The following is a 26,940-nucleotide window of genomic DNA, read 5'->3' as shown; positions in this document are numbered from 1 at the left end:
TCCCTGAACACTTCAGTGGACTACATTAAGCTCTCCTTGTTTGTGAAAGCTTTTGGAAGTGCATTCAGAAATTTATACATAGTAGACCACAGGCTAGTCTTGTTCAAATTGGAATGCTCTTTCTGGAACTTGGGGTATACCACTAGGAATATGATGTATCTAAATCCATTTCAAAATACAATTGGTCTGTGGGATTTGAATAGTCCTGATGAAAATTCCTGTTTTATGGGATGTCAATAAATCACATTTTACCTGGATATTTGATTTTGCCAGTGCTTGTTGAACTTATTTACTGTGAATTGATTCTTTGTCAGAGGGAGCCACCGTCATTCATCTGGAACAAACAAACATAGAACTGACAGAACACAACAGCTCACTGAAGATGAAGCTAGCTGAGAAGGAACATACCGTTAAGGAATTGAGGGGTGAGCTACAGAAGACAGCTTCACTCAGGATAGAACTTACTGAGAAGGATCGTACTATTCAGGACTTGAGGAGTGACCTTCAGCATATGAACTCACTAAAGACTGAAATCACAGAGAAGGATCGTACCATTGAGGACTTAAGGGAGGAACTTTATCAGATTCGTTCATCAAGAGTCAAAGATCTTGAGAAAGACAGTACCATTACAGACCTGAGGAGTGACCTTAGGTTAGCCAAGAGAGAAGCAGAAAGGTGATAGTAAACATCAGTGACTTTTTCATTTGTTCTAGTTTGGTTTAAATTGTGTCCCTATCAGACGATTGTTTTACATATTTCAAAATAAATTATCACTTGCCTAGTTTATTGACATCACTGAATTGATTCACTTTTCATAGATACCAAGCTGAGAATCAAAGGCTAAAGGATCAGATTGAAGAGAATACTCATCTAGCTGAGTCACTGAGATTTGAGTTGAGTGTCTATGAGCACCTGCATACCAAAGGTTAGAATTTACCAGCTGTGGATTTTTCTGTATCTGCTGAGATTGAAAGAATCTAAAAGAATTTGTCCTTGGTTGAACTTTTTGTTGAGGTCATTTAGGATAAATGAATTTAGACTTTTAAAGTGAACCTTGTGTTCAAAAGAGTCTTTTAAATATCTGACTTTCACCAGATGATTCAACCAAGACAAGTCTTGGAGGGACAAGCCCCAGACTACACATGATGACAGACCGGACCACAGGACTTGATCTGTCTGAGCTCCTGAAAGAGATGAGACATCTACGCATTCAACTAGAATGCAGCATCAGCACTAATAATGCTTTGAGATTGAGACTAGAAGAGATGATGAAGACCACATCACCGAAAGATGCTCAAAAGACATCGCTAACGACTGTTACCATGACAACCACATCAAACAGAGATTCTTGGACATCAGTGGATGGGGTTGGCAGGATGCAGACTGGAAGGACATTTACTCCTAGACAGCTCTTTAAAGGTTTGTTGCATTTTGTGTCAACTGAAATACATTACATTTTCCTGTCTGGTCTTGAAGCAAGAAATACAAAACACTTTACCCTTTGCTTACAGTAGTACAGCCATCTTGATAACATCATTCAACTTATGATTTTCGACATGGCCTTAATTAAAGAGTGACCTGTGACAGATGAATATTATCAAGCAAGGATAGAAGCATTCTTTGTCTTCCTACTAACAAAACTTGAGAAATACATTTACAAATTCTGTCCTTGCATCCATCGCAGGTGATGTTTTAAAACATCATGTAGCCTGTCAGACATCAAGTCAAGCTACCTCCTACCTCTGTCTGAGTGATGGTATGCTACAAGATGAAGAGTATTACTCAATACCAGGTTGGTGTTTGAAAACATTGTTTGTGAGAAGCAGCACTTTGCAAGTGTGATTATGTATGGGCGTCAGTTTTATGGCAGTTTGCACAGTTCAACAGAAATTAAATTTTGTAGACTGAAACTAGTCAGTGCAGAGCAACTGACTGAAGAGCAAAAGGCAAAGAGATTCTGATTTGTTCCCATTTGCAGGTGTGACACCCTTACGTAATGCCACCGGCATACAGAATGGTGATAAGGCCCATCCTGCTGAGGGTAGTGAGGGCGATATTCATGCTATTGGTACTTTGCCAACTTACGAGGCACTACGAGAGAACCTCCACAGAGGAAGAATCCTTGTCAACCTGATTGATACACGACTAACGGAACTGATCAGGTTGCATCCAGAGGTAAATCTATTAGCTCCGTGCACAACCTAATGAGGGCAGTGTATCATCAACTCATGCAAATCATCTAAGAGAACACTGCAGTACATGATAATTGGAAAAGTGAATGCACAGTCATTCTTGGGGGTTACTTTATGTTTACTCCTAGCCCTAACCTCACTGAAACCTACAAAATACTACCTCGTAGTATAATGTAGCATACAGCGCTGTGGCTTGTATGAGTACATGACCTTGTTCTTTGAAGCCATAAATTACTAACAATGTTCCATACAGTACTGTGGTACATTGAATACATGACATTGTTCTGTGTACAAGTACCAATGGAAGTGCCCAGCCGAAGTGGTCATTTATAGAGCTAGGTCCTTCAGCCTCATGGTACTATGCACTATTTTGTAGTACTGAGTCCAGGGGGGGCTAGCCAGAGCGATATATTAAGAGGAGAATGCACTGCAAAAGCACTGGCTACTGTTTGTGTTCCAAATGGGAATGCTTCATATTTCGTTTGGTACTCAGATTAGAATGTCTAACTGAATTCTGATCCAGTCCTTTTGTCTGTTTCTGTCAATGTTGTGTTACTTCTATTCGCTCTCCTGCAGTCCTCCAAGGACCTGAAAGATCTAGCCAAGGAAGTCCATAGCCTCAAATCTCATCTGGATCAGTGTAACAATCAGCTGGCCAGGTTTTGGAAGGGTCGTCTACCTCAGGGTGATCAGGTAGCTAGGCTGAGGCGACGACTCAGGGCACAGGATGATTTGATGAAGGAGGCCCTCCAGAGGCTGTCGACATCCAATCGACTCAAGGAGGACATGGAATTGGCTCTCATTCAGCAATGTAAGTGCTGATTGCTGCAATGACATCGAACATTATTCCACCCTCTCCTGTCCTCATGAAAGCTCTACATGTTATTGTCACCAAATTTCAGAGGCAGAATTTTAAAAGGCCATTACACATTAACTGTATTACACATCTCCTTTACAGGGTTTTGTTAGCTTAGGTAGAGCTGTGTCTAGTGAGTATGGTTAAAAATAGACAAGCCTGCCTGCTGGTTAGCATGTAACACATGCCACTAGTACTTTCTAGTATAGACATGCAGTGTTTTGGCATGTGGTCTTACTCTGTGGAAAATTGATCAGAAAAACTGGTTAAATTATTGTAACACAAGAACACTTGGTCAAATGTGCTTTTTTGAAAATTCCAGAGTGGCAGTAGCTTTAATAATAGTGATCTTGTCGCCCATGTTTAATGCTGTGTAAATAAACTGATTTTTCCCAATTCTGTAGTGTCCCAGACACATGATGTGTTGCGGCAAGCAAGAGGAAATCTTGAGGTGAGAATGTTTCCTTCTCTGAAAAGCAAATAATATATTTGCCCACCAGAGAACCTGTGAACAATGCGAGAGATATAGTGTTACATTCCTGCAAGCTGTTCCCCATTATACATGTAGATGTACAGAGTACATGCTATTTCTATCATGCAGCACACACTCTGCCCACAGCGAGTGTGCAGTGACCACCATCCATATCACATGCATTGTACATACAGCGCATTGCATACCACGTGCGAGGCGGTCGCACTGTTCTGTGACATGCCCTTGAACCGCTACTCTGTAGCACATTTCCAACTTATTCATTTTGCCCCAAATCTTCCCCGGAGTCGATACTAGTTTCAGTCACAAAGGTTAATACCTGTACATTTGACCCACACAGACCCCCACATCATAGCATATGTGTCCCACTGAACCTAATGCCGAAAGCCTGTGTCCGGTTATGGTACAGCAAGGTCAATTACCTCCGCTCACACTCAGCAATCCAGAGAAAGTGTTGTACACAACTCAATGTACTGAGAAAGGCTCACCCCTTCCCTTCCCTCATTGACCACGTCCCCTGTAGTGCGCCCATGAGCAGTCTTTCACCATCCCGCTCCCAAACTTTTGATCACAGCTCCCTACCCTCAGAGAGATGTTACAATATACGTACATGGTTTTAAATTGCAAAACTCTATGTCCCACGTTGTAGAACTATAACTAATGACATGAATCAATACATGAAGTTTCCCGTCTCACCTACAGGCTCATTCAACCACTAGTTCCTCCACACTGCCTTAATGAAGCATTGAAAGGTCTACACCAGACAACACTTAACAACGTCATAGACAACTGATGAACCTGCGGTCTCCCTGACTTAAAGTCTCTCCTTGTCTCCAGAGTAGTGAAACCTGGTTGTTAGTTGTGTCGTGTTTTTTAATTGTCCATATGAAGAAATTTGTTTTCTCTTGTAAGCAGGAGACTGTTCAGAATGATTTTTTTTCAAAAGTGCACCTGATATTCAGTAGAGTAATCTTGCCACAGGTGGTTTTTTTAATTAGCTTAGATTTTAGGATACCTTTTGAGGCATTGCAGTTGTAGTGATTAGTTTTTGATAAACCACTCAAGTCTGGCCATAATGTACTCACTTCTGGCAGAATGATTTATTGAAGGTGTACCCCAGAATCAAAGTTTGCTTCACCTTTGTATACACAGAGTTATTCACAACTATGGATGTTCATGTTCTGTGTTTGGTAGTATATGTCATGTGGGACAGGACTGGTTTTCCTCATTTTCACCTACATGTATAATCAATTCCATACCAATATCTTCAATGTACATGTACTTTATAGTATTAGTTTTTGCTGATTGCATTCAAATTCTTAAATCACTCCTTAATCAAATTGTACTCAATGTTTTCAGCCTTTAATTGAAATTGCAATAGCCGTAAACAGGTGTTATGTTCCTAAGTACATGTATACAGTACCATTGGTCAGTGCAGATTCTTTTCCTGTGTATACAGTGCCATTGGTCAGTGCAAATGCTTTTCCTGTGTATACAGTGCCATTTCTTTTATTACTTAATACATGTAGTTCAGTTTGCTTTTTTCAAAGCTGACGTGTATAACTATGGTGTTACACAGTGTGCTTGCTGTAAGGTAAAGTTGGTTGATAGGAATATTCCCTCTTTTTTGTGAACTCAAATCTGATTATTTATGGTACTATTAAAATGAAAATAGCTTGTGCAATAAAAAAAATTTAATAATGGAAAAATTGAAGGAAAATTACTGAAAAAGTACACCTGCTCACTAGTGCTTAGAAAACTTTTGGCCCATATGAAAAAAAAAGGGAAATATGTTCTCATATCCATTACTAAGCTAAAATAAAATTGTAGATTATCACATGCTTTTTTTCAATACGTTTGTGATTTTTTTGGGGGGGCTCTTTTATAAAACGTACATGTACTTATTACACTTTTGTCTGCATGTGGAACTTTTTGTGTGCATTGCTGTCATCTAGTGATATATGAAGGGTTGTAGAGATGCTTTGGAGAATTCAATTTGTGACCTCACCGTAAATGTTACATGAACCAGTTTTAGAAGCAGTTGATTTTGGGATGTGACCAGTTTGTGACTACAACAAATTATTGTAGTAGGACACCATAGAAAAGGCATAGCTTCACATTTGTGAGGGTGGAGGCCACTGCAGGTGTGTAGGGTTCAGGTGTGTAGTGCCACTGCAGTTTTTAACCAATAGTGCTCCAGTTTGTCGTTAGTGGTTTTTCTGCCACAGCCTGAACTAAGATCAGTGCACCTGATTGGGACATGGAAGAAAAACAAGTGTGCAGCCCACAATGTAACCTTAAATGGTTTTTTTGTTTTCTGTTCCCCTTTCTTTTTCGGTTTATGGTTACTGGAATTTTTTTTTTTCAATTTGTTTCCCTGAACCCTTTGTTATGTAAAAGTGAGTTAGAATTGATGGTGTCCTGAGAACTAATTTTTCTAGCTGCAGTGCCTTAGGTAATTCCTCAAATGATTTACATTAATTTCTAGGAAATGGTACTGAACACCGTTTAGCGACATACTTAAATTAGAGAGCCTGATTCTAAGCTGTATATTTGTGAAAACAAAAATCTCTGGAACTGGCTGATGTATTTGATTCTGAAATTGAAAATACATACATGGAAAAGAATTAGCAGCAACTATGCACATTCATGCCTGTTTTATTTAACTGTGTATAGTCCATAAAAGACATGCGGTATCTTAAGTGCTGTGCAAGCCTGCATGCCTTAGTTTCAAACTTGTAAATAACCACCACCAATTCAGGATCCTGATACATTGATCAAATATCTCAAGTTCATTGCTGTATATTGACATGAGTCATCTGTAGGGAATGTTGCTCTTTTAATCTTGATAAAACACAGCTCTGATCAAGTGTATTTGCTGGCCATGCAATGAAATTCTGTCCCTTATTGCAGCTTTAAAAGAGTTTCAGGGGCAAGAGTGTTTCTCCTCAGGACAAGGTATGGGATGGGAATTTTTAATATTGTCCTGTATGTGATGTTACTGCTGGAATTTTCACCACAAAGTTTTACAAGATAAATACTCCCACTCTAGCAATTTTTGCTACATGTACAATGTACAGTAATTAGCAAAATATAAGATTCTTTTCATGAAGAACATGTATAAGCTTAACCACTGGTTTAAAGAGGTAACAGGTCAACACTTCATCACTGTCCACCAAACATCTTGCTCATTGCTTTGGCGTACTTAGCATCCAGAGATCTCATTCGTTCCTGAAGGATTTGTCTCTGTTGCCTAAGAGGTTTGCTTGTTGGTTCAAGGCGCATTGCTTCGTCAAAATCAGCTTTTGCCAACTCATAGTCTTGTAATTCCATGTAGGCGATTCCTCTACGAAAATAGCCCTTAGGGTTACTGCTGTCAATTGCCAAGGCCTTGGTACAGTGAGATACAACATGCTCATAGGATTTGTACTTCAGCTTGCAGGCAGCCAGATTTAATAAGCAAGCACTCTTCACTGTATTGAATACTTCTTTTGTTGCATCAGTTTCATCAGTGATTTCCAGAGGATCGACCGTTAGGAGGTATTTCAAAGCTCTGATGTAAAATGCCTCAGCTTTCTGTAGTTTTCCACAACTGAAGCAGCTGCTTCCTTTACTCTTGAATTTGGAAGCACGGTCCACTCTCTCTGTAACTGTCATCTCATAAATATCTTTGTCCCTTCTGAGTGACTTGAGTTCTATTTGGAACACTACAGGTTTCTGTAAGAGTGTTTTGCAGTCAATTTTCAAGTTGTTTTGCCTCATCTGTATGACTTCCTGTATCATTTCCATGGCAACCTGCATTCTGCATGTCTCTCCTGGCAACATCATCTCCACGCAGGTGTCAATAATATGAGACATTGCACCTTCTCCATCCCCAAGGCAGATTCTCGTCTCCTGATTAAGTGAGTATCCAATCAGGGCCTCATCAAGCTGTGTTGAACCTCCTAGCTGGATGATCTGTACTGTACATGTTGATCCTTCATTAGGTCTAGCTAATCCTGATCCAGGAGAGATGATCCTCTTGGTGAAAGATCTACAAGGTGATAACTGTTCTACATTTTGACTTTTCATCAGTGATGCCGTATTTTCTGTCCCACTCATGGTTGAAAATCCTTCAAGTTCTACCATTCTGAGGCCATCACTGCAAATAATGAAATACTTTAGAAATAACAACTTGAACGACAATTACTGCTGTTTAGCTAGCTGAGTACATTTTCCCCCAGAGTTCAGACTCAACTTCAAAAGATCCCACAAGTTCCTATAAATTCGAAGCCCTTGACCCTGATCCCCCTAGGCTACATAAAACCTTGATCCTTCCTGGCCTTGTGATGCACAGCCACAGTGTCAGACAGTCATCCGTACATTTAAGGCTCCAGTTAATTTTGTTATGGATCATTCGAACAGTGCTGAAGACAATGCCTTGGTTTGAAACTAAAATTCAATATGAATAACTTCATTAATTTGAGGATTTCGATAATTTTTCTTTACCTTGTCAACTTCGCTGAATCAATATTGTGACGGATACCGGTACGGGGCACGGTGCACAATGTGCGCAAAACCAGTATGCGAGTAGTACATGCAGCTGCTACATTGCAGGCACTAGACAGTGATTGTATATTTCCCAGACTACAATCAGGTTTTAGACACCATTTTGAGCCCTGTCGTTAAGGGATGCAGACTATGACAGAACCAGCCTAATAAGAGGTCAATTGAGGTCAACTCACAACAGGAAAGGGAACGGGACGTGATACGTACGTCTGCATCTACAAGCCACGTATTCCTTCCAGACGCGAGCTGCAAATCGGTGTTTTGAAAGGTAAAGAAAAGACGCGAAGGTGGCAGTTTATTTCAGGAGATTGAGAACAAAAGATAAACACTTTTAATTGATGAAATAACATGTTCGTTATCATGAAATGTGCTAGTACTACACCTAGGGAGGCTAATAATTTTTTTAATTAGGGGCCTAGGCTATTGACAGTATTGTAGCCTAGGCCAACTGTTTTTTGTTTTATTTTTGAAGTTATCGTGAAGAGGATGTCATAAGAAATATTTAGATATAAATTTGGATTCCTCGGGGCTCTAGCAAAACAGAAAAATCGATTTGAAGCGGGGATATTTGAGATTTTTTGTACAATAATGCAGAGCAAACTGTGATTAGGCCTATGCGGCTGCCTATTTTGGTTTCGAGTCAACTCGGACCCAAACCAACTCAGACCCACGACCAACTCGGACCCATGCAAACTGGGACCCAATACTAACCCGGACCCACGAACAACTCGGACCCAATACTAACTCGGACCTAAGACCAACTCAGACCCACCCTGAGTCAACTCGGACCCAACACAAATCAAATCATTTAAAAATAAAAATGTGGAATATTTCCTATTGTCTTAAACTTGGAGACGGTTTTGAAGCATCGTGTGTCTGCTCACGAGCTCATTATTAATATTTTGTGATCCAACCTTTTTTTTTACAATAAGAGGAGCCATAATCTTGAGGGATCATAGAATTGTTTATATAAATCCCGAATTTGTGATTGATAGTTTCCTGTTCAGAGTAGTTCTTTCACAAAAAGCCCCACATCGCAGGCCTTTTTTGGATAGACGCGGACGGCTACATTCGGAGCTGAACGCATAGTTTTACTACTATTAGGGGGGGTATCTTCGGGAAAAGGAAGATTAAAAAAGTTCATAAAATTGAAATGAAAAGTGATCGATCTGGCCATAATCTTGAATTTCCAGCAAAGGAAAATGAAGGCCTCTTCGCGAGGTTCAAGAGCCGGTGCTATTTCGGTCTACGGGTGCGTATTTGGTGTGGATGTCAGACAACTCGACCATTTGCCAACTCGACTTCTGACAACTCGACCGTTGAGACAACTCGACCAACATTATCAACAAATCATGCACTAAGATTGACTAATCATACAAAGCCAGTGATTTCGCGTATCAACCAATGACGTTCAATGGCTTCATTTACCCAACATGCCCAAACAGTTCTTTATTAAATTTACCTAGACTGCATTCATTGACTGTTCCGGTTTATGAAATGGAAAGATTGCATCATTTGACACCCTATGCACTAGCCCCATGACACTGGTGTGAAAGTGTTTTGTTCTGTAAATGCGTCAAGATTTTCCTTTATAAGTTTGGTATTTTAGGACATGATACTGTATCACTTTTTGATGGCTGATTAGCTACTGCAGGGGAACATTTGTGATATCCATAGATAGAGTACTGAACTCTTTTCCATGAAAGTTTGTTTTGCCATATCAGCACTGCTATTTACATGTAATACACCAATTCACTACCGATCAAAAAGTTGCAATTTTATCTTTGCATTGTTTTAACGTGAATCCCAAGTGAAATTGTAGTGAGATTCATTTTTCATTTATGAACCCTGGCTCTGGTACAATTTTGTAACGGAAAGAAAGTTAGAAATTGCAATAGGTCTGAATTGCATATGAATATGAATTCACAATGACAATGAAAGCATGGATCCAGATTCATAGATTTGTCCAAGTACATGTACATGTACCACATAACACTGTACATACACCATTTGCAGTGCAGGTACAATACAAGAGCAAAAACCTAGTTCCAGTTCACAACCAAGTATCCACTGCTTAAAATAAATATCAAATGACAGGAAAAGATCATGTATGATGAAGCCCTATTTTTCTTGTTTTCTGTAGGCCCCTAGGTTGTTCACAGGTGTAAATATCAGTCATCATGTTTGCCAAATTGAAGAAGAAGATCGTTGAAGAGGAGGGAGTCGATGAGGGTGAGTTGACTAAAAAGTACGTCCCTGGGGCAGCAGTACCGCAACGACCCTCAAATGGATCACCAGTATCCAGAGGACATAGAGGCTCAGCTGGTAGTCTGTCATCTCACGGGAGCTCATCAAGTTTGAACACTCAGGCTGAGACTAAAAAGGTAAGTTGGCATTTAACTGGTTTCATCTGACTTTCAGACCGTAATTTTTCTTGGGTCTCTATTAAGCAGTTAACTAATGATTGAGGGCTTCCAAAACTTTTGGTTTCACTTTGTAAATTCCAAATTATGAGTTTAACCCTAACCCTCTCAGCAATTTTTCTGGAAGTCTACTCAACCTGTCAAATTGCAACACCCTTTCGCTGCTGGGTAGGGTATAGGTACTCAACCCACCGGATTCCAACAGTCCACTTGCTGTATCAGTACACAGCCCAACAAACTCCAACAGGCAGTTAACTGTTGGGCTTTGGCTGAGTGGGGATACTTGGTCATATGCTACATGTATGTGGGTAATTCCAGAAATCAGGGGTCCATTTTTTGTGTGTGTGTCCCTATCACATCTGACGTGATTTTGTAAGTTCAGAGTACATTTTATAATTTCAAATGCAAATTACCTGCCAAACAAATAGTAATAGATTGAAATTAATTCCGGTGATATTTCCATGTCACATAACAAAGGTCCGATGTAACAGGGACACAAAAATCTCACACTTTGGACCCCTAATTTCTGGAATTACCCATGTATAAAGAGTGATAACACAATGTACCATCCTTTCAAGATCCAACAGCTGCAGGGCTATACAAAATTATATTTCTTTTTCGGGGGGGGGTTCATTTTTTTTGTTTTATCTTTGACTTCTCTCTAAAAGCAAGGTCACCCAACACACTAGAGCAATTTATTCTACTTCTTAAGTACAGGTACATGACCAAATGACCACCATTGTTTATAGGCACACACATTCCAGCAGCATTATTCATCAAACATCCAGCAGCAAGTAGTGGGCAATACAGACCATACCCACTCAGTCAAAACCCATCACTGTTACTGCATCCGTACAGTGCTCATCCCGTCATAACCCAACACTTTATGTAGTAAGCTTCATATGTACACAGAACTCAACCCATCAAATTTCCACAAACTCTGTCGTAAACTGGGATGGGGAACGTTATGGTTAAACATCCTTCTTATGAACTCTTGAAAACAGTCCAAGGGCTTTATTAATTGTACTTTGGCCTGATTCTCTGTAGTCAGCTTTATTGACTGTTTTTTTTTTTAATTTAGGGGGCTGAGGCAAATACAGAAAGTCTCCAAGCAGAGCTTACTCAGAGAAGTGATCAAATACGTCGTCTGGAAAACAAGCTAGATGAGTACTCAGCAATGCTGAAGGAAGCAGTCAAGGCTAAGGAGAAATTGGAGGTAGCCCTGGAGAAACAAGAAGAAGGTTAGCAAGAATTTCACAGTAATTTGTAATGTTAAGTTTTGAATCTGTGCTCGCATTTGCAGAAAAGGTGCTAACAGGTAAGCATTATTTACTCATGGGGCAGTAGCACAGAATTAGAGTCAGACTTCTGTTGGTGACTGTCTTTGTAGCCAACACCAAACAGATCCAAGAGTTGAACGAAGAGTTTCAGTTGAGACGCTCCAAGATGGCCGACAAGCTAGCCACAGCTGTAAGGAAGAAAGAAGATGAGATGAATGAACAGATACAAGCACTGGAGAAAGTAAGTAGCCAGCCAGCAGACAGTGGCATGTACAGCAAGACACATTATTGTGATGGCTATTTGTAATGGTCAAATCTGTCAGCGCTAGCAGGGAATAGTTCTATCATAGGTGTTTGATGTGTACAGTAAAATGACTAAATATTTTATGTACATTTCTATTCCTAAAGAGCCAAAAACCAATTTGTTGTTCACTCATACCCAGATTCTAAAGGGTGCCAGATGCAACCCCCTCAAGGAATGTTCTATTTTCCTTACCAATCCTCTGTGTAGGAGAAAACAGATCTTCAGGATCAGCTCCAGCGATTGTCAATGGATAAATTCAAGAAGCAAGAAGAGAGTGAGGAACTTCAAGGATTCCAAGTCCAAGAACTTGCTAAAGTCAAACATATGGTCAGTGCTGACAAATGCAGAAATTCAACAGGATATAATAAAGGGGCACAGAAATTTGTTTGTATGTTTATGATGAAGCATACATGTAGATTTGAGTAAGAAAGTAAATGTTAGGGATGCTGTGTAGCTTGAAATGGATTGTTGGAGTTGTCAATTAAAACTGGCTTCTCTTTTTCAGTTCCCCTTCAGTCTTTCCTTTCATTAATCATTAAAAGTAATTTCAATGTTGTTGTCTGAAGCAATGGCTTTAGTGCCAGTTCAGTTATCCGAATTATGTATTAATCTATTATCTTCTCTTGAACTTTGCTAACAAACCTCATTTGTGTTATATGTTTGCGTTAGTTTGTTAACAGTCAGGAGGAGCTGCATAAATGTAAGGCAGATTTAGCCCATCTCCAGGAGAAACTTGATGAAAGTAATCAACAAGCGGAAAAGCTAGGAATGGAGCTGAGCAAAACTAGAGACAGCCTGACCAAACTCAGACATGCCAGGTAGTGACTGGCGTGAAAGCCACTGTGTAAAGAACTACAAACTTTCCTCGGCCTTCAAAATGCCTTCAAATTCGACATTATTTGAAAACCATGTTGCATGTAGTACAGAAAGTGTCACCATATTTAGACAAACATTGAACTAAATTGTCAACTAAAATAGTTGAATTTATAAACTAAATCTAGTTTAGATGTCAAATGAAGATGATTCCTTATTTGTTTGTTTATTGGATTGTTTGTTTGTTTGTTTGTTCATTGTCATCTCTCGTTTGACTGAATTACAGGGACGATGACATCAAGCAAAAGACAGCAGCTGAGGAGCATGGTACACAACAGGAACGATTGAAGAAACTGCTGGAGGAAAGACTACAGAGTGTTACAACAGAAAGCCAGGAGGTAATGGATGCGTTCCTAAGTCAGTTAGTTATCAACTGGCTCTGGCTGTGAGTACTTCATACTGTACATCCATGGCAAGCTGCCACAGCCATTAGTCAGTGGCTTCCATAGGCATATGTTAGTTCTAGCTGCAGCCATAGGGTTGAATGAAGCAATTGTGGCAAGGACATTGTTCAAGGACTGAGAATCATTTTCTCCTGCTTGGTTCAAATTCACAGTTGGAAAACTTTGTCTCAGCATGCAAGTCTTTAAGCCATCACCTGAAAATCACAAGGCTTCAGCTGTGTGCGTACTATATGTTAGTGTTCTTGCCTACTCTATGTATTTTCTGTAGTTGATTTCAATTATTGTATTCGCAGAAGAGTAAGAGGTTGGTAGCACTGGAGGAGAGGTTGACACAGACTCAGGAGGAACTGGAAGCATTACGTCATGACAGCGAGGTTCATAAAACACAGGTAGATGGGTCATTCCATGAGGTTGGGGCACAGGTAGATATCAAACACATAAATTTGGAGTACCAGGAACAATGATGGTGTGTTTGAATACAGTTTATGGTTTGCTTAAATAGTGGAGCATTTTCCAACATACTCAAAATGAGGTTGGTTATACTATTTCAAGGCTGCAGCTCAGCAACGAGAGAGTGAAAGCACCAACAAACATCTGGAGGAGAAGGTTAGAATGCTTGAGCAGAGACTATCAGATCACAGTCTGAGTGATGATGAGCAGATGAAAGCTATCATAGCTGAGGTACTAAGTAGATGATGCTACATTCTCCTATAGCTGCCTCTTTGCTTTAGATTTGTTTCTTAACCACTTGCTGCCAGGGGGAAGTTATCAATGTTGATGATGCTGGTCCGGGATAATCATCATTTTTTTCTGTTTTCAAAATTCTTTAAAAACACGTGAAAGACTGTCTGGTGTCCACTCTAGCCTGACAGACAAAATCTATTCACACCTTAGTATTTCAGCCAGGCCTGCAGCTTGTGAAAAGAGCCCAGATTGTGCGGTGTTATATAAGTTTGTTTTGTTCACGAACCTGGCTCTGTGCACTGCTGACCTCTTTTCAATAGGGGCCAGGTTAGCATGCAGCGGTGCTGTGTGGCGCATCGCTGAGGTGGTGGAGCACTTTTATTCCCCAGTGGTAATCCGCTCGCTCTAAATGCCCCAAACAGGGGTATACTGTTTCAAAACAAGGCAGGATTATCTCCACTTTTGAGAGTGAGAAAATGTCGGCAATGCCCAACAGCCTGGTCTTTTGTTCTGAGTATGGTATTTTGTTACAAGGCCCTGTTCCCTTTGTCCGAGTTCGGAGACCCCGGCCACACATGTAAAGCATACGTGTCCGGATCCGGAATCCCCGGCAGGAAGTGCTTAATTGGCCTATTTCCTTTAAATAAAAGCACATTTAGAAAAGTACGTGTAATCTCATTCTGCAAAATCTGTTCAAAAACTAATGCCTTTAATAATGATTTTCAATAAGGTTACTAACTGGGCAAAATTAGTTTACATTTGGAGTGATTTGTTGTACGTTCATTTTTTAGAGAGATACCCTAGAAGAAAAGCTGGAGGTTTCCCGTCGCGAACTCATTGATGTCAAAAGTTCATCAGCTGACAAGATATCAAGTCTAGAACAGCAGGTAAAATCTAACTCACTTTAAATCCAGGATTAAAAAATATCAGAAACCATTTGAGCCCTTTGGGGTTCCATGTGTTTGTAGAAGTTCTGATGAGCTGTCTGTTGGTCAGTCTGTTGGTATAACATAAAAAGGACTGTAACATTGGGCTTGTGCACTCCATCTGTATAATAAATCAGAGAACCAATTTATGGTTCAGGTTATCAGGATTAGTTCCTAAAATGCTGGCTTGACACGATTTAGCATGATGAGCTGATTTTTCCCATTCTGTCTGTGGTTACATGCCAGATCTCTCACCTGAACACTAAGATAGCTGAGGACAGAGAAGATGCAATTCAGAGGCAACAGATTCTGGATGCTATGAGCAGAAGACATGCTGAGGAACTTGGCCAACTTCAAGCTAAGCTACAGGACACAGAACAACAGGTGCAGACTCATATTGAATTGGTCAAACAGAGAGACACTCAGATTGCTGTACAGGTGGGTAGATATCAATGTGAGTTATCTGACAATACATGTCTGTTACCTTTAATTATCTCTGAAAGCGAATGAGGACAAGAATGTTTAATTAACCGTAATACCAAATCATGTTAGATGTAAGAATGTTTGTACTAAAAATTCAATTTGTAGCATTCTTGGAGAGGCAGTGATTGTCGAGTTTTATCTTTACCAGTTGGTCTTTGAATTAAAAATTGGCTGTGTTTGCTAAAATGCTGTGATATATGGTATTTGCAAATGCAGAAATCTCTGAGTGATACAGAAATACAAGCAATACAGGAGCAACTTGATGTCACCAAGAAACAGTCTTTGGAAATGAAGAAACAATTACAAGATAAGATAGCTACATTGGAATCTAAGATTACTGGGCTCAGTACAGCTACTGACTTTGAGAAGAGTGCAACGGAACACAAAATTGTAAGTTACTCTACATGCATTTTTATTTTTGTTTTGGTTTTTTTTTGGGGGGGGGCATTTAATGGTTTCAATTCTACAGGGAGCTTCTGGTTTCTGTGAAGTATATGTTTTTACTGTATAGCTTTTTAAACCTTTCCGTTCCTGAAATCAACAAATTCAGCTGAGCTAAAGACAAAGACCTGTACAGAATCCTCTTTTGGAAATCTTAACTTGTGTATTTCAGTTTCTGCTAGTGCTAGAATTTGGATAATGGCTGTTATTGTGTTGAATTTTTTTACACTTGAATGAGAACACTTTTAATTTTGTTATCACTTGAGAATGGTTTTGTGAGGGGTCAGCTTTGACCGTGGTAAAATTCTGCTGCCATTAACAGACACGTCTAGAGAGTCAGAATGAGGAGTATTTGGAGCGTGAGATTGAGCATGAGAAACACATCACTCAGTTGGAAGAGGCAAAAGAATCTCTCTCGGTGAGTCTCCATATGTATAGAGAAGAATGCCTCCAATGTTGAATTTTTTTTATCGTTCTGTTTTCTACCATATAACCTGCTTCATCCTTGACTGGTTCACGTATGTCTTGAATGAAAGACAGGTGCCCGTAACCCACTTTTGTGGCTAGGGAAGACAGTGCCCTCAAGTCTGTTTGCATTTATCTAATAGTATGTGATCTTTGCAGGCATCTCTGACAACAAAATCCAAGGAGTGTGAGAGACTAACAAGAGAAGTGGAGGAGATAAGGGAACGAGCAGAGGATTTATCCAAACAGGTATGCAGTCATTCAAGAAGACCGTTTCATGTGCTCCAGTCTCCAATAATTATCAGTGATACTTTACGGGAACCTCTAAATGCAAACGTTGAAGTTGTGTACAATGTCCATCACAGCAACATGGTATGGTCTAGCCACACTGATATGATGTGTAGACTGTACTTACCATACCCTGCATGTCATTGCTCAATAAGCTATGAGTGTAGAAAGCTATGAATACCGTAAAACACAAAGATAATGAAATGAAGCAAAACTCCTTGGCCATCTGACATGGTTGCTTATTGTCTCCAAGCAGAAGCCTTGAAATCACAATACTGTAATTATACTTTTAAACATTGTTCATAAAGGCCTCAACCAACTTGATTCTACATCCCCAGAATTGTGGAAGTTTAACTTACCCTTAATGCAATTCAAGCATTTTTCTGTTTAATCTAACTTTTGACCATTCTCTCCAGGTTCTGACAGCAAGTTCTTCTGTCATGGATGCTCACAAAGAGGTGGACAGGTTACGAAAACTTGTGGAAGTTAAAGATACAACCATCAACAAGTCAGACCAAGGTTTGCAGGTTACCAACCAGTGTCGTATGTGAAGCATACCACCAGTGACTGGTTCCCAATAGACTATTGCTCTTCACGTTTTCCAGCTTAACAGCTTCATAAAGTTTTTACTTCAGTAGTTTTAGTTCACCCAAACTGCTTCTCATTAAGCAGAGAAATAAGCAATAAGCAATGATAGTAAGCAGTCTCAATCTTAGAAACAGGAAGTGTTGCATCAGAATAAACTATCATTAAATGTATACTGTGTAGAACAAATATGGATGACAAGTCATCCAGCCCATAGGAATAACCAAACTACACTGTGGTTTATTTTGACTGAGCAGAAAATGAGGAGTTGAAACGACAAAACTTGGAACTGGCAAACAGTCTGGCTCAGCAGGAGCAAGAGATGCAAACTTGCCATGATGAGGCACAGAGGGCGCTGTTTGAGAAGAATGAAAGCATCAGCGTCTTGAAACAGAGTCTATCTGAGAAGGAAGAGGAGATTGGAATGGGTCAATCCAAGGTTCGTAATGTGTTTAGATAAAAATCTTGCCAAAGATATTTATGTGTGGACTAAAACTCACGTGAGAAACCTGGTAACTCGTTTCCTGTGCTTAGCAGATTTCTGTCCTTGACTGTTCCATGGAATTTGTTGGGAGCAAGAATTCTGCCAGAGCATACTCTGTCTTTATCAAATAAACCACAAAAGATATTGATTGATGCATTTCACCCTTCTGAAAAAGTGGAGGAAGAAAGCAAAACCCAGCAGCATTAGAATCTCCAACCCATAGCCTTCTAATACTGTGGTTCAAATGTCAAAGGTCTTAACCTTACAGCAACCAGATACTTTGTTCAACCAAATGCTACTCTTGCTGAACAGTTCACAGAGTTACACTTTAAAGGGCCAGTTATCTCAGAGCTTCTGGATTCCATTCCAAGAACTCAGTAAGTCAATTGAAAAATTATGGACTTTTGCAGACCCGTTGCTCAAAAATGCGTGTTGCAGGAAAATGGCAGGTCTGATTTTCACAAAATTTTAAGAAGAGTACCTCAAGATAATGCTAGGAAAAAGTCTGTTAGACTCAGCGCAGGAAAAATATGCACTGCAATGATTACTCAACTCTTTTAGAATTAAGAAACACACAAAAAAGAACCTTAAATTAATGGCAGTAATAATGGCAACATGGGTTGCTTGGGATAATATGAGTGATTTTTTTTCTGGCAGATAAAGGAGCTGGAGGAGAGTCTAGCTGCTTCTCAAGCTGACACCAATGGAGTCGATGATGGAGAGGTCAGAGTTCATGCTTAAGTGTCATATTATATCCAGGCATTACCCTCACACCAATTAAGATTCATAAAACACCGTAGGAACCTAATAATAATGTCCAGCAATTCAATTGGGTAACTTGACTGTCGGATAATTTTGCATGTAGAAATAAATGTTCATGTTACTCCACAGGATGTTGAGAAGTTGAAGCAAACTCTTGAAGAACAGGAGCAGCAGTTAAATGAAAAAAATAAGACAATAAAGATGCAACAACAGAGGTTAGCAGACTTGAAGAAGACACTACAGAGAGAACTGGTGAGATGTTAGATGACCACGATGGGTGCATGTGCTCATGGGTACTTTTCTACAGTTTACAGTGCAATGGCCCAGTGTCACTAGCCTAATTAATTCATGTAGTGTAACAAATTTGGTTTCAATTGAAGTGAAATGTCCTTCTGGTATTGCTGTATTTGGTGCTGAATTAAGTGAATTCTAGTTTAATTATAACTCTATAATAATCTATAATATATAATATTTTTCACAATTTGAGTAGAGTTGTCAGCTATGTGCTCAAATGAATATTGATCTTAATCAAACTGACAGGAGTTCTTCTGGTGACTCATTAATTATGTGGTAATGCCATCAAAATTGCTGAAGTGTGTTTGATGACAACTTTTACCCCAATCCTGTATTGTTTACAGAAAGTCCAGAATTCCTCCGGCTATGACTCGCCAGAGGAATTTTCCAAAGACAGAGGTCAAAGTTCAAGCTCTACAGGGACAAGTAAAAGTTCTAGTTTAGGAGGGTTGAGTAACAGCAACGTCCTCCAGTCATCAGGGTATAGCTTTGCTTCAGGGTCCAGTGAGTCACCGAGCATTAGAGGGATGGCCTCATTAAGTCCAAACGCAGCAGGCCTGGATCGACAGGACTTGAGAGAAATCAACTTCCAATATCTGAGACATGTCGTGTTCAAGTTCATGAGTAGTACAGATCAAGAGGTAAATTGTGCTTTACAGTGTTTCAGGCCTCCTTTCACTTGCCAAGTACAGCCTGTGTAATAGCTCATTGTGAAAGTTATCACTTATGTTCATAAATTACGTGAAGTATGAGTTGGTAACCTCGTAAACACGTGAAATGCAAGGTAGTTGGCACAGGGCATGAGTTTTTCTATGATGAGAGTAACAGGATACTGATTTGGCTGAAGAGAGATGCAAGAAAAGCACTTCTGCATTTGGTAAAGCTCATGCTTTCTTACCACCAGTATCAGGTATCCTATTCCTGCCGGACGGAATTTGCATATGCAGAGTGAGTTTTTGGGTGATTTTTAAGATTTTCCGTTTTCAAAATTCTTCAAAATTCATAACTTCATTCCTGGACACTTACACCCACACGAATGACTGTCTGGTGGCTACTCTAATCTGTCAGGCAAACCTCCATTGACGCCCGGGTATTGCAGCCAGGCCTGCTGCCCAGTAAAGAAAGCCCAAAATTATGCGGGGTTGCGTAATTCCTTTGTTCCCGAAATTGGCTCTGTGCATTGCTGAATGGCAATGGTGTCTTTTCAGATGCAGCCAATTGGCATGCAGCGGTATTGTAGCGCTCATCACCGGAGTGCTGGAGCAGTTTTGTCCCTGTCGATAATCCATGGGCATGGATGCCGCAAACAATAGTATACTGTTTCAAAACAATGACAGATTACCTCCGCTAATGCCAACACTCTGTGCTGAAAAATGTCGGCAATTCCCAGCAGCTCCTTTTTTGGTTCCGAGTACAGTCTTTTGTTACTAGGCCCAGCTCCTTTGTCCGATTTCGGGCACCCTAGCTGTGCATACAAACCTAAGGTCTCTGGTACCGGGAACCCCGGCACCCATGAGCATTGATGTCAAGTGTCCAGGATTTTGGCCGTATTTGTAGTACTTTCTTCTGTATGTCCTCTGTCACACAGAGTCTGATAATAAAGTTGATTGTTGTTGGTCTTTTCCTACCAGCTGATTGAAAGGAGCCGTAGGCTCTTTTGAATGTCAGTCCTACAGTTCTTTGGTTAGCCTATGGTACAGCCCCATTGCATTTTCTTCCAGAGAGATGCCACGGCCCCAGCAAATCAAATGTCTCCAACTCAAGAGAATGATTGTCTTTCTCTTGACAGGCCAAGCAGTTACTGAAAGCAGTGTCTACTGTGCTGGAGTTTACTCCACATGAGGAGTCATTGATCACTAAGACTCTGGAATGGAAGGTTAGAGTCATATCAAAACTGATATCAATGATTGATTTTTCTGTTTCCCAAAAGACTGCTGATATGTTACAGAGCCCCCGTGGTTCTGAAATTAATGTTACGATACGACATGGAATATCTTTTCTACCTTTGGATCCATTGTGTAATTTTGCCCTTAATTGTATGAAACTATGAAATGTTGTTGATGTATCATAGATGGATATCACATTAGCGCTGTCTGTGCATATCCGCATCAAAACCGAGGCTCTCTGTGTTGAATTTAGTCGCGCGCGCGCCCGCTGAGTCAACACAGTACATGCAGTATCCGGTTCGTAAGTGTGACGTCACTTCAGTTTAAACCACACCCACTGCACAAGATAAACGACCATCGCAGGTATGAGTTCGCGGTAAATTGCCATTATTTTTTCTTTTGATTTCACGTGTCGAGTCATCCTGAAAGACTCGTCCACAAAAATTTGCAGCCTGAAAAGTCTGAATTTAACATACCTTTATGTATTTTGTGTCTTGACTCCTTACTTTCAATTGTCTGATCATATTAAGAATTGAAGCTGACACATACAGCCTCGTTTCCAAATGTGGAATTGCGCAGATCGACGCTAAAAGCATCGTATTGGGATCCCTCTATTGTTTGACACTTAATCTTGCACCCACATTCAGATGCGTTACTTTTGCAGTGTTCTATGTACACTCAGTGAAAAGATTATTGGCAGACGCTGTGTGCTATTTGCATATGGGAACCATCACATTCACATGATATGTCAAAATATTGCCATATGGTCTTACAAATGAATTCCCCTTCAGAGATTGTGTCTTCTCATTTATCATTTTGTTCTACTTTGTTTTCTTCTCAGACATCTTGGTTTGGGGTCCGCCCATCTCCGAAGAAAACCATTCAAGTCTCATCTCTTGCCTATAGGTGATACACATCTAACCATGTTGTATCCAAACCTCAGCAATGTGGCATGGAATTTGGCCTTACTCAATCTTCAAATAAACTATTGTATTCAAAAGTTGCGGTTGTATGAAGTTGTACAGTCAAGCACTGGGGTAAAATTCACTTAGTGAAAAACATGAGTGTAGATTTTTGTAACAGATCCGAAGATTTTGTCTCTGGAATGTGATTTGGAGTGTAGAGAATCTGTAATGAAGTAATTGTGAATGAAATAATCGAACAGATGAATGATGCAAGGATATCTGCATTGTTGAAGTGATGGGAGTTTAGAGCAGAGCTCTAAAATATAAATATGGCTCTCTTCCTAATTTATGCATGGGACTTGCAAATTATTCACAAGATTTATCTATTGATGTTTGGTTGTTATAGACTATAGACCCACATTCCTAAGCTTCATGCACATGCTTTGGTCAAGTTACAGCATCCTATTGGTTTAAGAGGCATGTAATGTGCTTGCGTACCACCTATCCAGGAGTATGTTGCCACTGCAGTAATGGCTTCTAATGGACCAATTGTGTCTGCTAAGTCATGTGACCTATAGTGGGTATTAAATATCAGCAAACACAGCGTCCACCAAAAGCAAAGTTTTTCACAAGTATCATTTACCAAAAATAAAGCCGATAGAAGGTACCGTACTTGGACTACTTATATGCAGGGCACTATACTGTAACTTGGTTATATTGTTTGTAAACAACTCTCAAAACACACGTTGCTTTATGGGGTTGATACCCACTATAGGTCATGTAGTTTAGCCGGCGCAATCAGTCCGTTCTTGTAACTGAATTACACCATGAGGAACCTCCATCTATACTTATACATGTAATGTTAAATACGTTCCCTTGAGGTTGCAAATTTGTGTAAAAGAATTTTTCTTCGCTCCAACAGCATGTAGTATTTTTGTTTCAAGATAAATATTTCAAATGTCAACCTTAACATGACCACTTGCCCGTGGGACTTGCTGCTTCTTGGACATCCTCTTGTGAAGGAGGGTGGCAGAAAAAAGCTGCCAAAAAGTTTGTTTTGTTCCTTTGTTCCCCTGTGCAGCACAAACCTGTTGGTATTCTTCCAACTCAGATGCATTTGCTGACTATTCAGTCATTAGTACTGATCCTTTACAAGATTTGCAGAGGTATAAGTTGATTTTGAGAACTTCCTGGATACTTTCCAATCCTTTTGGGTCTTGTATATGGAGTTCTCATTTTTAGTACTTCCCCACATTGACCTGTGTTCATTTTTAACGTTAAATATCTGTAATGGTACAGTTCCTTTGTTAGGTACAGAGGGGTTGAACAGTATTGTAAATAGAAGTCTGTATATAAAACTCTTGAGATTGTATGAAAAATGACATGGTACTTTTGTAGCGTGGGTAAAATTGTTTAGAGATTGTTTTAAAAAAATATAGCCAAATATAGCACTCTTCCAAATTCATCTTTACCAGAGATATAGATTATTGGGTTCTGTTGCTCTAGAAATATGCAGAGAAAGTATGTTAAATGTATGAAATAAAAGAAACCCGCATAAACTGAATGTCTTTTGTTTTGTTCAGTAGCTCCACAACAATGTCGGCCGGTTCTTTAAAAAAAATGTTCGTATTGATAGAAAAAACAGTTTATTAGTTTTTCCTTAAAAATAAGTCTCTTTTAGATAATGTTATATATTTTCGTATTCTGAATGTACGTTCTGAGTATCTAATATGTAATCGATCTAAGCCGGTGATGTTATTTAACAAGCCGCCCGCCCGAACTAGAGAACGACTGCGCCGATATAAGCTGTAGTGGCGAATTGCTTGTAGGCATGCGCAGAAATAACTCATGATTGTTTCCAGTCATCAGGTTAAAGTGCAACATTTATCGTTTCCTTGGAGATGATTGGCAAGACAAACATCGCTTTTTCCGCTTACAGTCACCGTCGCAGATGGTAAGTACATAAATACCGCATCCTATCAGACCAACGTGAACGGAAATACGCTAATGTGAGTCATCCGAACTGCATTTTGTATCCTTATTCCAGCAATTCAAGATAGTCATTTTGTGTTTTAGAAGTTTGACATTTTGTATTAAAATGATTGAAATACTTCTTTCCATTGCTGAATTTTTGAGTGGGATACAAAACTGTTTTTATATGTGAGGGGAAATTTTATTTTTGATGACATCTTTACGTCTATCGGTTTCTATCTATATGATTTTTAAGCTATTTTCCCCCATAAATTTATCTGATGTTGGACGAATTGAGGTAAATGCATATGTCCCTTGTATTACTAGCTTTGGTCCATCGCAAACACATGGCAACACCGGTGTATGTTCAGCTTTATTTAGGTGACAATCAACAAATTTTGCAGGTATATCAAATGAAGATAACGTGCACGATATGGAGCCGATGGGTAACCCCCCCCCACGTCCAATCCCTATACACACTCTAGACAATCGTTACCTAACTCATCCCCCCTAGAAGTATGTAAAGAATTCCTGAGATTCCGATCAAACAATTACCAACACAAAGGCGGGGTGGTTCTCTCCACCCCATATCTTGCATCATATGCAAATGAATGAGGACACAAAATTGTGATTATTCCTTTCAAGCGGAGAATACTTAATGGCGCATTATGATTCCAGAAACAGGTTCCGGCTTGTTGGGATTGATTTCCATGACAACCGTCATGGCAACGAGGAAGGTCAATGTGTCGTGTGTTGTCAGGTTCTCGTTTCTTCTCCTTGGAGGTAAATGAATGGTCATATATAAGAGTATATACCCTTAAATATGCCACCCAAACGGACGAGCTATTTAATTATTTAAATGAATCATAAACTGAATGAGGGAAAGCCATTTTGGAAATTGTGGAATGTAATAATCACTTGAGTAACTCTATTCAATGTATTTTTTTAGGATGCTGTTAAAAATTCTACTGTTCATTCGACAATTCAAATTGCATGTGCTTGCAAAAAGTTTAAGTTTAACATCACTGTTTTGTGTTTTTTCATTTTCGTACAGCATTCCTTTTGGTTAAATGGTTACAAACAAAGAGTCTTTATTCTAAGCAGCTGGAAGAGATGAATTCGAAGGAGCAAGTGGCGCATTCTGTTAAAGCAAGCAATCAAATTGAATCGGTAGCGAAAAGCTCTTCTCTGCCTTGTACACTTGGCCACGATGGTCGACATGATGGTGTTATCTTGTTAACCACAACGAATGCCGGATTCCAAGACATGACGACAAACATGCTGGAAAGCATCAGAAGGGTCCGGATCTGTCCTAACATCACCATAATCGCCGAAGACGAACAGTCTTACAAATATCTGACTGACAAAGTTGCCTCCCCTGGAGTCCACATTCAGAAAACGGATTCAGGGGTGATGACTTCAGACCGACTGAGGGTTTATGGAAGGGTGTACATTCAATTTGTCAAGAAACGTGCACGTTACATACTGAACTTTCTCAATAAGGGTTACGATGTGCTCTTTACTGATGTCGACACTTTCTGGTTTCAAGATCCCTTTCCGGATTTCCGAGGCAACTTTGATATTGCCATGAGACAGGAGGCTCCGCCATCAAGTCTTACTCCCGTGTTCTGTAATGGCTTTGGTTACTATCGAGCAACAGAAAACACACTGGCTGTGGTTAGGGAGTGGGTACGTTTGATGAGCACCACACATAAGAAAACGATGGATAAGGATGTTTTGAACCTTGTGATAAAGAACAGAAAACCGGCAGTGAGAATGAAGTCACTGGACTCCGTTAAGTATCCAGACGGTCGCGTGTTCCGTGATAAAGGCTGGGTGAAGAAACGGGCAAACACAACAGTTGTGCTACATTTAAGCAGCGTTTTTGGACACAACAGTAAACTGAAGAAATTAAAGGATAATGGATTGTGGCTAATATAAAAGGCGATGGTTCTGTTAATTCAAAAGGTTTTCTGGGTGGTTTAGTAAGAAAAAGATTTGAACTTTCCAAAAAATACAAGGCAAACCCCTTGCGAAATTTTGCATTTGAACTGAGTTCTTTTTTCCCAAAATGTGTGGCTACAAAGGTGGAAGAATGCTTATTTTGATTAAAAAGGTATTACTGGGCGCTATAGAGAAAATCTGAATTTCCACCTAATTTCAATAAAAATGCAAGGCCAACCCCTTCCTAAATCATTCGAATTTAGCTCTTTTTCTCTTTCTTTTCAATCGTCAAAATTAGGGTTACAAATGTCCAAGTAATGCTTACTTTTCTTCAGAGGGTATTACATTCTTCTGGGTGGTTTTGAGAAAACTAAATTTTGACATAATTTTAATTTAAATGCAAAGCTAACCTTTTGCAGTATTCTTGAATTTGAACTCAATTTTTCCCCCAATAAATCTTATAAATAATATGTGGCTACAAAGGTGGAAGAACTTATTTTGATTCAGAAGGTATTTCTGGGCACTTTCGACAAAATCTAGATTTCCATCTAATTACTATAAAATGCTACGCTAATCCCTTGCTAAATTATTCAATGTTAGCTCTTTAATCTTTCTAATCAATCTTCAAAAAATGGGGCTATAAGGGCAGAAAGATGCTTATTTTGTTTTGTGGGGGTATTTTAGGGCAGTTTAGAGAAATCCAAATTTTCACTCAATTTGAATAAAAATATAACCTAAATATAATATAGCCTAACCCCTTGCAAATTTCTGGATTTCTAACTTGATTTCATTTGCCAATAAATCTTCAAAACAAGTGGATGAATTAGGTGGAGAAATGCTTATTTTGCATCAGAAGGTATTTTGGGAGTGCTTTAGAGAAAAATCCAAATTTTCACCCATTTCTATTGAAAATGCAAGACTAACCCCTTGCAAAATTCTTGAATTTTTATCTCAATTTCTTTTTTCCACGAGTCCTCAAATATGTGGCTAAAAAGGTGGAAAGAAGTTTATTTTGCTTCGGAGGCAGGGTATTTTGGGGTGGTTTACAGAAGATACACATTTTCATCCAATTTTAATAAAATGCAAGGCAACCCCTTATAAAATAATTTATCCATTTTTTCAATAAATATTCAACATCAGGGTCTAACAAGTATTGAATACTGCTAATCATAATTACAAAGTCATTTCTAGCTGTTTATAAATTAAGGTCAAATCCAAGATGTTTACCTTGCAGTTTTCATTTTAACTGATTTATTTCAATAAATGTACAAAATCTTGTACTATAAAGTACCTGTGATTGCTTGTGTTTCTCAAGAAGGCATTTCTGGGTCATTTGTAGAATTGTCAATTCTTATAAAAATGCAAAGTGAAGCCCTTAGAATTTGATGGAACGTTTGTTCTTTGTTTGATTCATGTTTAAATATTTGGACATTTATCAAGATATTAGACAAG

General features: G+C 39.4%; 4 protein-coding genes across 7 annotated transcripts in view; 3 read left to right on the top strand and 1 right to left on the bottom strand.

Moving 5' to 3' along the window:
- LOC110978371 (uncharacterized) overlaps positions 1-6,175 on the top strand; it is a 28,438-nt gene extending 22,263 nt beyond the window's left edge. For 2 of the 3 annotated variants that reach the window (XM_087143464.1, XM_087143462.1), the window contains 8 exons: positions 315-675; positions 819-925; positions 1,096-1,419; positions 1,685-1,792; positions 1,979-2,175; positions 2,769-3,003; positions 3,453-3,499; positions 4,241-6,175. In XM_087143464.1, the coding sequence (XP_086999590.1) occupies positions 315-675; positions 819-925; positions 1,096-1,419; positions 1,685-1,792; positions 1,979-2,175; positions 2,769-3,003; positions 3,453-3,499; positions 4,241-4,276 (1,415 nt within the window). In that variant the 3' untranslated portion in view covers positions 4,277-6,175. The remainder of the gene's footprint in view (positions 1-314; positions 676-818; positions 926-1,095; positions 1,420-1,684; positions 1,793-1,978; positions 2,176-2,768; positions 3,004-3,452; positions 3,500-4,240) is intronic. The other variant, XM_087143463.1, reaches the window with a different exon arrangement.
- On the bottom strand, positions 6,166-8,113 carry LOC110978372 (uncharacterized). Its single transcript, XM_022233318.2, has 2 exons — positions 8,027-8,113; positions 6,166-7,679 (listed from the first exon to the last, which is right to left on the bottom strand). Exon 2 carries the CDS (start codon positions 7,664-7,666, stop codon positions 6,704-6,706), a length of 963 nt encoding a protein of 320 aa, XP_022089010.2. The 5' UTR covers positions 7,667-7,679; positions 8,027-8,113; the 3' UTR covers positions 6,166-6,703.
- Positions 8,114-8,213: 100 nt separating this feature from the next.
- golga1 (golgin A1) lies at positions 8,214-23,137 on the top strand. Its single transcript, XM_022233423.2, has 21 exons — positions 8,214-8,354; positions 10,230-10,470; positions 11,591-11,750; positions 11,900-12,030; positions 12,301-12,420; positions 12,763-12,911; positions 13,193-13,304; positions 13,664-13,759; positions 13,923-14,051; positions 14,846-14,941; positions 15,227-15,418; positions 15,680-15,853; positions 16,227-16,322; positions 16,529-16,618; positions 17,074-17,176; positions 17,500-17,681; positions 18,384-18,449; positions 18,618-18,740; positions 19,127-19,423; positions 20,572-20,658; positions 21,510-23,137. The coding sequence occupies exons 2-21, from the start codon at positions 10,267-10,269 to the stop codon at positions 21,576-21,578; spliced, it is 2,676 nt and encodes an 891-aa protein (XP_022089115.2). The 5' UTR covers positions 8,214-8,354; positions 10,230-10,266; the 3' UTR covers positions 21,579-23,137.
- A 121-nt stretch (positions 23,138-23,258) lies between these two features.
- Positions 23,259-26,929, top strand: LOC110978427 (uncharacterized). Of its 2 annotated transcripts, none has more exons than XM_022233418.2 (3): positions 23,259-23,527; positions 24,223-24,327; positions 24,599-26,929. In XM_022233418.2, the coding sequence occupies exons 2-3, from the start codon at positions 24,255-24,257 to the stop codon at positions 25,483-25,485; spliced, it is 960 nt and encodes a 319-aa protein (XP_022089110.1). In that variant the 5' UTR covers positions 23,259-23,527; positions 24,223-24,254; the 3' UTR covers positions 25,486-26,929. The 2 variants fall into 2 exon arrangements, with proteins under 2 accessions (XP_022089110.1, XP_022089111.1); XM_022233419.2 differs by having other exon boundaries at positions 23,527-23,605.
- Positions 26,930-26,940: the final 11 nt, after the last annotated feature.

Source organism: Acanthaster planci, linkage group LG11 (assembly GCF_054643075.1).
Source record: "Acanthaster planci isolate LZ-2023a linkage group LG11, COTS_SCS, whole genome shotgun sequence".
Classification (NCBI taxonomy): domain Eukaryota; kingdom Metazoa; phylum Echinodermata; class Asteroidea; order Valvatida; family Acanthasteridae; genus Acanthaster; species Acanthaster planci.
The sequence above is the reverse complement of the archived record's forward strand: the minus strand, read 5'-3'. Positions and strand labels throughout refer to the sequence as shown.